Source organism: Diprion similis, chromosome 5, assembly GCF_021155765.1.
Source record: "Diprion similis isolate iyDipSimi1 chromosome 5, iyDipSimi1.1, whole genome shotgun sequence".
In the NCBI taxonomy this organism is placed as follows: domain Eukaryota; kingdom Metazoa; phylum Arthropoda; class Insecta; order Hymenoptera; family Diprionidae; genus Diprion; species Diprion similis.
Window position 1 is genome coordinate 1768349 of NC_060109.1, and position 11896 is coordinate 1780244.

The 11896-nt window shown below is 38.8% G+C and overlaps 1 protein-coding gene across 2 annotated transcripts in view; it reads left to right on the forward strand.

Moving 5' to 3' along the window:
* The window catches only part of LOC124406208, a 103953-nt gene extending 92304 nt beyond the window's left edge, over positions 1-11649 (forward strand). For both annotated transcript variants that reach the window (XM_046881565.1, XM_046881564.1), the window contains exons 3-5: positions 10211-10326; positions 10661-10994; positions 11334-11649. In XM_046881565.1, coding sequence (XP_046737521.1) covers positions 10211-10326; positions 10661-10994; positions 11334-11561 — 678 coding nt within the window. In that variant the 3' untranslated portion in view covers positions 11562-11649. The remainder of the gene's footprint in view (positions 1-10210; positions 10327-10660; positions 10995-11333) is intronic.
* The last annotated feature ends 247 nt before the right edge of the window (positions 11650-11896 follow it).

The following is an 11896-nucleotide window of genomic DNA, read 5'->3' on the forward strand; positions in this document are numbered from 1 at the left end:
ATTTGGATAGGAAGAGATATCTACGGCTACACGTATTGCTACTTAACTGATTAGTACCTAGCCAAGTTAGCGTCGCAGCGAGACGCGGCAAAAGCTGCGCTTGAGGTTCGTTCCTTGGAGATTGAAATGAGCCGAGGCGATTTCAACGAATTATAACTTTCTTATTATCGAACCAGTATAGGTCGATATCGCGATACTCGTTAATGGGAATCGTTATTGCGCTAATATGCGATAATTACCACCGTATGCAAATTATTTACCAGCTATACTCAACGAGCGAGCAAAACCCTGAAAAATCGACACGGAGAATGGCCGTTATAAGTGCCGACGATGTTCACTGCGGATAATTTGAAAAATTAACAGTCGCATGTCCTTGTCAAGTGAATGGAATGAGATTGAAAAATTAATCACTTTAGATCGAATAAATCAGGAGAATTTTTTTTATCAAATTTTTTTTTTATTTTAAAGTTAATTTTCTCTGTAACTTGGTACAGTTTCGGAAAAGGATTAGAATTTTGAAAAAAAGAAGTTATTTAGAATTGGAGTAATACTTGAATTTGTCCAAAACGACAAGTTTATTAGAAAAAAAAAAAAAAAAAATCAAACTAAATGTAGCGATCAATTAATGAAGACATGTAATATGGATAAGGCATATCAATTTCAAGTGCAAATCCAGATGTTTTCGAGATATCGTGACAATATTTTTGAAAAAGTGCTTTCGGTGAAATTGTTTATGCATTGTGCGAAAAGCGTCAGTATCGTGAAAAGATGTCTCATCGTTGCAAAGAAAGAACAAAAAAAAAAAAAAGGGTAAACCCAAGCAAATACTTATTTCAATTGTCCTTTGTGCAATAGATATTTTGTAACGATCTAAAAATTTTATTTACTAAATTGTGGTGATAGAAGTTAATTTAAAAAGATATTGAGAAATAATTATACTTTTACTATCGATGTATAAATCAAATCTGTCAAGAATAATTAAAATAATTATTTGTCCTATTTCACAGGTTTCTGTGAATGTATTTATCATCAATTATCTGAAATTTCCGATTTTGCAACTCTCTTAGTCCCCCTTAAATCCACAAGTGAAAACTTTTCTCTCTTCAATTGAAAAATGTGATAAAACTTCGAATTTTCAATTCTGTTGATAATAATAAAAGAGTTAAATTTTCGAACAGAGTCTTGAATTCAGCTTCATCCTAGGTGCGTATAGTGTATAAATACGCAGAGTTTGTCGCTTGCAGGGTTAAACGAATCCTCTCGAAGGGTTTCATTAGCCGAATGAGTGATCGTTACGTTGAACCAGGGGAGTAATTTTGTGCAACTGTTTACGATTTCCATGCGAGACAAAACGAGTTTCAGGTATGAAGATACAGGTATACTCGTCGGGTTAAACCGACAAGAGTAACGTTAATTTGTGGCAATTACTGGAATCGGAGCTCCTGCAGGCGCGTTCAGAACGTCTCAGATTTATGGAATGTGATCAATTAACTTAATTATTATCATCAGATCGAATGTAAAACGTGTCCCGATATCACGTGAATTTAGTTCACGCGTCGTTACTTCGTCACCTAGCTTATATTACACACATACAGGTATACGTACAACAATAACAATTCACTACACAAACCGTGTATCCCCTAATTGGCGCAAAGTGTCGAAGTAGGTCGTACAATTGAAATCGTTACGTCATACAGCCAGATGAGTCTGATAACGATTCTCCATATCAGGTCTCTGATCTAAGGTGTATAATAATTGTATACGGTGATACAATACAACGGTATCTAGAAATATCGAGTCTTGTACAGATTTCTTTTCTACAGAAGATATTTTCAACAAAGTTTGATTTTACAGAATTATTTTAGGTCTGTATCCACGGAGATCCCTCTAAAAAGTCGTTTCTACAGACAAAAGTTCTTTTTACGGCATGGGCATTGAAAAGTCTACTTTTTGTGGCAGTTTTCGTTCCGTAAAGTGACGCTTTATACAGCAGCGAACAAAGTTGCGGAATAAAGTCTTTATTCCGTAGTTTTGTTGCGCAGTTCGAAGTGCGCATACCACACTGCCGAATAAAGTAGCTTCGTCGAACAGATCGCGACATAACCTCACTCTTCGTTTTGCTTTTCAATGCCCATACCGTAAAAATATTGTATCCGGCATGCCCGTAAACCGTTTTTTATCTCGGATAATTTCAATACTCACTTCCGGCTCGCCTTCAGCTCGTCCTGAAATCTTGTCCTTGCCAAAAAAACAGGCGGTTTACGGGCATGGCACATAAATGCCCATAGAAATGATATTTGTAGAAGCGAATCTGCCCCAGAAATATCCCTCGATAATGAAGAGAAAAAACTGAAGGTAAACGCGTCGTTGAAATAAAACGATTAAGCTAACCCAAAATCCTGATTTTGAATCACTCAAAGTCGATCAGATCAGGATCTATCTCACTTGAGTTTTATTTTTAGCACGAGTTGACGAGTTGCGTGAGAAAGAATTTTATCACCTAAATGCTCGGTTTTACATACGAATAACCATACGATTTACTCACTCTATATATATATATATATATATATATATATATATATATATATATATATATATATATATATATGTATACATTTTTTAATAACAAGAAACGTTTAATCTTATCGGATGGAAATTTTTTTACCACGCGTCAAACAGTCTCGCTTTTTTTATTGCATAATCTGCACGAGTATACTACAATGGAATAAACACACCAAGGATACTTACGAATTGCGCGCCATGTGAGCATTGCATTAAATTATTTATCTTCTATCCTAGCTGCAGATGATATGCATTTTTTAGATCGTACAGAAACTCTCTTTTTCAAATACTTTGTATATAATTAATTCATTCGTTGAGCAGCGGTGCAGCAGCTTTACGCTTTCGCGAGGATCAGCGAGGATATTTGCTCTGCAAAGTCCTCGAGGATGCTGCACAGAAGTAAAACGACGCGTTTCAAACACTCTTCTCAGGCTGTTACGAGGGTATTATGATAAATCGCTGCCGCTTCGACTAGCACGTGTGCATGTATCTATATACGCGTGAATGGGAGACTCGTTTAATTTCTAATTTCTAACATCTCGTTAAGGATTGAAAATTTATATGCATTATTCAACGATATTAGCAACTCGACGACTGCATGGGTGCTAATGCCACGGATTACACTTGTCGTCGATTATAATTGGTTTGATTTGTTTACCTGGAGCGGATAATTATATGTCATCATTATAAGAAGACGCGTTAAACTTTCTTCCTTCTTTCGCCATATAATTGTACGACTCGCCGAATAACAAGCAAATACGTTCTATGTTCAACCTATACGAGGTAGAATGACGAAGATTTCAAAATCATCAGACTTCGGATCCATTCAACGGTTAATTCTAATCTTCGAAAGAAATACAAAAAATTTTCATTTATTTATTTAGTTTTATTCAGTTCCTTTTAATCCTGAATAAGTTCTAAACACACCACCTGAAACGAATTTTCAATGTCGAATTTTCAAAATTGGAAAGATTATGTTCAACTTAACGTTACAAAACTTATTGAAATATTATGATCCGTTAAAATTATCTGTGATTAGAAATTTCACACTACCAATTAAAATTTGTGCAAAGAACAATTTTTTCTAAACTCAATAGATATTCCTTGAATAAAATTTGCTTCTTCTAACCATACAACGTAGTTTAATCTCGTCTATCAGCTTTCGTCGTATAATTTTTTTCTGAAGACAAACGTCCGTTGACCAAACATTAGCATCTCAAAATCCGTATAACAATTTCGCACAATGTCTACCAGCAAAAAGCAACGAATCCACGATTCTAAAGGGGATGACAAGCAAAGACGACGACGCAGGGAAAGCTACGCAGGTACCGATGTGAAAATCCACGCACGACAGCGTCTTCGGGGCACTCACGAGTTCCTCGGTAAAACCACGCACGCATGCACGAAAGCACGCAAGCACGGAACGGCAACGCGACTAAGTAAATGTTTATATATGTCAATCACAACACACCGCGAGAGTTCACTGTCTAAACAGCCTAGAGGCATTGCAGACACTGACAGAGATGAGCGTAGAAAGACAGTCCCATAAGTACGTTTTCCTATACACACACGCATACACACACATGAGAGGTTCATACCCGCAACTGCACGACGGAGCTTCAATGCCGCAACTCGGTAATGTTACTATGTGAAGTACAGACGGTAGTATTCATTGTGTGCCGGAGTGGAAAGTAAAAAGTAAAAAAAAAAAAAACAAAAAAAAAAACGATGTTATTACCGACACTTAAAGTGGCACTAAATAGTTACCGCTTGCTACTGTATATTTATAAATTGTTTGGGTGAAAATTCTTAATTATATTCGAATGGCTCTCTATACCTCCACAGCAACTCTCGGATCTGACGTTCGTTCTAATTTTTTTACCGTTTTGCTGTATTGCTTTATTTTCTTTTTCGTTTTGATCTAATACCTTTCCCATATCTTGAGAGACTGTTCTTCGATCACCTCTTTGGTCTTATACTATCTTAGACGTTTGGCATACTCATTACGTCAGTTCATCGTTTTGTTTTATTAACTAGAAGGTATGTTTACAGACCATTTGACTTATTGTTACTTGAAAATAAGGAAAAGAATTTCATTGCATTTTCTAATTGTGATGTACAAATCTTGATGATTCGATCTCTGACATGAGTTGATAGACGTTACAAGTAAGTTTATTTTTTTGCACTAGAGTGATCTGAATTGTGAATATTTCAATAGTATGATCGTTGTGCTACTCGTGATTAGTTACACGAGTGTAATGGCGGTTATTGAGAAGTATTGAAATGGAATTGAAGTATTTTTCATTCTTAATAATTTCATATGCTGTTGAAGGTGCGGCGATATTTTTTATCTATTCAGAGATTGAAAAGCAGCACATTTGTCACTCTATATAGTGATTATAGTCGAGAATCGTTTCGCGAAGAGAATGAGTTAAATGCAGCTCTTACAATTACTTCTTTTAAAACCGATCTCTAGATCTGATTATAATGAAACTGTCAACTGGAAAATAATACTCGAACGAATCGAAGTAACAAATCTCGTCAACGCAAAAGATTGTTGGAAATAGATTTGTGTTAAGTGATACTGTCGACTGAATAATCACATTGAGATGATGATACTCGGTCGAAAAGACGTTCGCAGGATGAATAAGTTTAACCGTCCGTTGGCCTCTCGATCGGGCTGCCATATGCCATAAAGTTTCATACTATCATTAAATCGTTGGCTAATTGCCAAGACAGTTTATACGGTCTGGCCTATATTTTACGCGATACTGTAAAGCACCCACGCGCTGAACCTCGTCTACCATTGACGGAAGTCTCTGACCGTATTCTCAAAGTTAATGTCTCACATTAATAAGGTGCCTGAAAATGAGAGACACGTGGTGGTGAAGCGATCGAGGTGCGAAATGAAGCCTGAAGCATGAGGAACGATCATCGACGTTGTATCGATGAGGCGAAGAAATGGATGTCGGGATTTTTTTATGGTCGTTAGGAATCGCCCTGATGGAAAATATAATGAGAAGCACATCGGTGACGTCCGATAATGGCGAAGCGAACCAAGTGTTGAAATCGTCTTTACCTTCGGGTTGTTCTCCTTCTTCTTCTTCTTCTCCTCCTTCTTCGTAAGCTCTTCTCTCCTGAGCACACAAAAGCTATGCTAATGATACTCCCGGTGCATTGACGGCTTCGTAAATATTGTGGAACTCGCCACGTTCTCGACTCACCGTTTTTTGATCATTTTTTTCTCGTGAAAGCCAATCGCTGCTTCTTCGTCGCATGAAACATAACCCTTCCGGCCTGGACTGTAAACTCCGGACAATTCCAGCTTGCAAAGTAGATATAACCTCACCAGCGAATGTGCGATTAATACAATTCTTAAACGAAACGGATTTCACTGGTACAAACAGAATACACTGCCTCTCGAAATAAATACGATATGCCATATTCGTACTCATTCATGTTCATTGCGATGAAAGCCTCACGATTAGATGAAGAACGAGATCATAGTAGCTATCAGCACACCACATAGCTGCTTTGAGGGCGGTGGTTGGGACTTCAAAATGGAGCTACATAGTTTATGGACAGCCCTAACATATCATACTGAAGTTTTGTGAATGTACACTCTATAATTATCAAAATTGTGAAAATTTATTCAGCCATCTTTATCCACGTCACGGCAATATCGAACATTGAACATTTTCAGTGCTAGGAATGTCACTATTAAGTAAGTCGAATTTAGTATTAGTCTTAAATTTTCGCTCTAGCTAAACTACTCTCAGTAACTCATTAGTGTATAACAAATTTTTCTCCTAAGTCCAGGCGAAATTTCATTAATCAGAGCATGCATGAAAGCACATGCCCTGAAACATAACCTCAACGAGCACGCGGTTAAACTGGTGCAAGTCTAACTATGATATGTTGGTACGTACATAATTTATTGTTTACGTTTAACAAATTTTATTATTTAAGAATATTTATTGAAATTTAGAATCTTTATATTGTTTTCTTTTCTTTTCTCTTTTTAATAAAGAAGCCTGATGACGGCAGGCAGGGCCCACCGAAACGTCGCTATTAAACATGAAATAAAATTCTACAATGTCTTCAATTGACCTTCTTCGACGAAATTCAATTCCTCCTGTATAATTATCGTGACATAATGTTTTATAATTAAAGGTGCCTAACAATTTTGAGGTTAGCATCTCATATTTCCGTGCGAATTGAAAGAAATTGTAGAGATCGAGAGTTAACATCTCTTCGAAAATGAGGTATAAAGACGAGGGTCACGTTAAGGTATATTTGTTTCCATTAGTGATGAATTGAGAAACTAATTTTAAGTAATACCTAAAATCAGCATGGAAATCGCAGAAATCAATCTCGCATGTCCTCGTGAAATGGATGCCGAGATTCCACCGTGCATCGCAAACTGACGATATCAAACTTTAGAATCAGAATCGATGTCTGAATACTAGCCGCGCTCCAGTTCCTTCGAGGGACATATTCCCGGTGGATGAGTAGACGATCAAAAAATTAGCTGCTTGACGACTCGTTCTGCCCCGTCGAGATCGTTGAGGACTAGGAAAGCACATTCCTGTGTAATCAACGACAAGCTCCGGGAAGTGGTGCATGGTCGTATAAGAGCATGTGGTACCTCGGGTCTCTCTCTTTCTCTCTCTCTGTCTCTCTCGATGGGCGACATATTTGCATTTCATGCGGGGTCTCGGTATCGACTACGCCAGGTTCCTTCTTGCTTTCACCTTCAGGACCTCTTAGTAACTCCAATCAGATAACTTTTTCGGCAGTCCGCGAGTCACTAGGTTTCAAAAGATGATGGCTAGTTGATCAGGGACCTTTTGTTTCGTAATGTGTGATAGTCCGCAAGTTGTAATTCCTGAAAATTCATTTGAAGAAGTCCTTTGAGTACTTTTGACGCACTGAAAATTGATTTTTTACGGCATGGGCATTGAAAAGTCCACTTTTTGTGGCAGTTTTCGTTCCGTAAAGTGACGCTTTATACGGCAGCGAACAAAGTTGCGGAATAAAGTCTTTATTCCGCAGTTTTGATGCGCAGTTCGAAGTGCGCATACCAAACTGGCGAATAAAGTAGCTTCGTCGAACAGATCGCGACATAACCTCACTCTTCGTTTTGCTTTTCAATGCCCATACCGTAAAAAATATTGTATCTGGCATGCCCGTAAACCGTTTTTTCACTCGGATAATTTCAGTACTCGCTTCCGACTCGCTTCCGGCTCGCCTTCAGCTCGTCCTGAAATCTTTATCCTTGCCAAAAAACAGGCGGTTTACGGGTATGCCACATAAATAGCTATTTGATGCACTTTGAAGATTAAAAGCGATGTTGACGAAACGAGTTTCGGCCATTTCATGTTCTCCAATCGCAATACAGTGTCTGTCGAATAACGGAGCACGGCGTTGAACGGTGAAAGGTATGATGTGCATCCGAAGGATTAAAGAGACCCACCAAATATCTGTGTAATCGTATTTCTCCGCTGAGCGAATAAACGTCACTGAAAGTCGGTGTGTTCGTTTGAAATACAAGCTGTAGAAAAGTCGTCAATTAAGTTTCATTGCCTGCTCGAACTCTCTGCGTTGGTATCAATCGCCAAGAGTTCTCGGAGCGTTAACGTTACGACACGACAAACACGATACGAAGTAATGAATGTATTTAAATACGTAGAGCATAGCAGCTTATCAATAACAATAAATCCGTCTCGTCTCCAGCATCGTGGAACAAATTTCATTTTGCGAGTTACCAAGTCTCGTAGTTCCGTTCAACAATCGAACTTTGATCGGCGCCATTTGAGATAACAATGACTATTCTATCCTTGGTCCTCGAGATATGCCGATCACATGTCTGTGTCAAGCCTTAACCGTCTGGATAACGTCAAATTTTGCACATTACGAAAGTTGACGAATGTGTACTGCGCGGATAATTGCATTGAGAAAATCTAACTAGTGTGAAAATCATTGACAAGTACGTGCGAACTTGTTGCCAACTTTCATGAAATCCCGATAACAACCTCATCGTCCAACACCGCGGTTATGATCTTCTTGTGCCATCAGGTCTCGGTGCTTCTGCACCGATTACATGTAACCGATGAAGTCGTTGCGAGATATTTCGTCACATCCTACAAAGGAAATCCTATTTCCACACCTATTCACATGTGGAAAACGAGAAGATAGGATGCATGTAGCGAAAAAAGGACTTCGATCATATAGATTGACGTTATTCACGATGACATGATGTACCAATGAGTCCAGCTCAGCCTATTATCGACAGTTTGGAATCGTACCTGTCGGCGTGTTCTCAACTCACTTCACACCGTAAGCCGATTACATGCAAGAAATGTCCGGTAGCTCGATGTGTGGTCGCTTCGAATGATCGCGGACATCGCATGACCATAGATAGAATATATCTATGGAATGACTCACAAGATAGAAAGAACTAACGAGAAGATTTCCATTTTTTGACTTATTGATGAATTGTTTTGTGAAATTTACTAACAATGAGTCTAAAACTGTTATCAACTATACCCAGCATAGACAGTGTTACTTGACAATGAAATGGATATCCTGAATTCAGATAAAGGGACCCAATCTACCTAATACTGTTTCATACTATCCATGGACCATACATTATCAGCATCTGAAATGAATTGAGTAGGTATCGGTTATAGTGTATTCCAAAACGTTTGGTCTACCGTAGATCGTTTCTATGCATTCTAGGTAGTAAAGTTGATCTCTTGGTCAGGACTCAGGATTGGTTCATCGAGCATTGAATGCAGTGTGTCGAGGTCCGGTGTCCGAGGCTGCTGCAAGTATAGGGCATCGTTCGTGAGATTCGGTTGAATATACAAAGGACAACAAGTTCGGAGAAGTAGCGATACGAGATAACGGTTCTTCATACTTAATTAAGTCATCCCACGGTTGGGTGTTCGTGTAATTAACGGCATCTAAGTGCACACTGCCACCGAGGTGGTATTCAAATTAAACAGATCAACAGGACCACACAACGAGATCTTGGAACCTTACGATTTATTTTTTTTGTATCGGTTCTAAACCCGATACGTACCTAACCTCTGTTCTAACCGCCCCATGGTTTCATTACATCGAAGAAATAGTCGAAATCAATTCGCTTGCAAACCAATTTTCAAGACATTAAGAGAGTGTTGTAAGACTGTAGATATCTCCGAGAATCTAAAAATAATATTTCATAATCTTAATGCTTTTAAATTTGATCTGTCAAACATTTGTCAATGTCATTACATATTTTTAATGGTATGGTAAGACTAAAACATTCTTGAACAAAAAAAAAAAAAACAAAAAAAATCTCGAGAGGGTGGGCAAAATTATTTAACGGAAGAACGGTACTTGAATTAATCACTTCGCCCAACTGGTTGGCAGATACAAGCATCATTACAAGTATACATGCACATTTCATCCGTATCTACTTGCGCGCACCGCACTTGCTGGTTCAGCTCGTAATTCTGTTGGACTAAGCGTGTATGAGTAATGCGGTGTCTCGCGGCTGCACCTCCTTTCGCAAAGCATTTGCTCAACGTTCTTATATTCCAGGCATGTTTGCCTTACGAATAACTTGTTAACATTTCGTGGATCGTTCTTCATGTTGCAGGTGGTTTGGGTGACCGCAGTCCTGTGTCCGTGGCTTGTTGCCGCGAATAACCTGACTTCTTCCTTCACGTCACGTCGGCCCAGGGATCATCCGTTCAGAGGACACATCTCTGCCTGGTGCGGATTTATTTAGTATCTACTTATTTCACTTCCGAATAGCATTATACTTACCTGAGCAGTGATCATTCGTTCTCAAACAGAAAAAATGACCGTTTGTTAAACAGTTTAATAAAGACCAAGAATAATCCGGCACTACTATGCATGATGCATCACCGTACGACGATTTATATGGTGTGATATAGTAAGCACCTAGTAATCTACGAATTACTTTTCAATTACTTGAGAGTATGTTACCTGGAAGTTGTAATTGGATTCAGTTACAAATTAACTATCCTTGATAAAAAATTAGTGAAAATATTTCATATCATTTGATTTGATGATCGTTTGGCAGGAACGTGCCGTTGGATGAAACGTCGAACAAGCGAATGACGTATCGTGAGATGCAGAAGATGCTGCGTCGAGAGGCTGGTGACGACGGTAACCCGGTCGACTGCTGCCCAACCGATGCAGAGATGTCGGAACCGCTGGGTGGAACGAACCGGGATAACATGTACGTCGACCTCTACCGGGATGGAGAGAACAAGCAACGATTTTATGAATACTCTTGCAAAAAGGAGGTCCTCGACAAACCGTGCAGGTTCATCGACCGGAAGCTCAAAAGCCAATCTCGATGCGTACAAAAGTTCTCCTACACCTACGCTATCATTAAAACCCTCGATCATAAGGTGGGTTTCAGTTTCTTAACCACCTGATCAGAATAAGAAAATGTATGTCGTCTTAACTAAGCGTTTTTCACGAAGATTTGGACATTGTGATATAGTTTAAAAAAAATTATTACAGATTTTTATAACCCTACTGTGGCGAAATGAGAAAAATTTTTATGGGGGATACGTATAGAAAATTTATCACAATTTCGTCATTTTTATGGGAAATCTATGGTGTTTTGGGAATTTTTATGGGAAATCCATGGTGTTTTGAAATTTTTTATGGGAAATCCATGGTGTTTTGAGAATTTTTATGGAATTTCAATGGTGGTACAGAGAATAATTTCTTTCGGTTTGCAGGGTGGTTTGGACGAGCACAGGCACCACCACGGACACCAGATACTGGCGGTCCCCGGAACTATAGCCGGGGGTTCTGGGTGGGCGTTGGACTACATCAAAGTCCGAAGCGGATGCAGCTGCGAGGTTTCGCCAAAGCCGAAGAAGCAAAAGGCCTCGGCGACGAAGGCGAAAAGGGCGAGAAGCAAACAGCGACAGCCAAGAGACAACGATCCGGACTTTGAAGCCTGATTCACGCTTATCTGTTATAAATTCATATTAGAAATTCCGTAAATATTTGCCCTGGAATTTCCAATTTGTCCAGAAAAATTTTTAAGGTTGTTTCTCTTCCTATATTTTAGACAATAGTTGTTACAATATCACAGCATCTGAAATCGCTTAACAAGCTTTTCAATTTTTCCGTACGGAAGTAAAACCTTGGCATCGTGAAGACGACCTTATAATCTTTGACCTTCATTATCTGGACCAATTGTTTTCGGCCTCATACCTACACACACGTGCGTCAAACAAAACTCATGTAATCATCGTATTTATTGTCAGAACTTTTACATATAATAATATGTCAA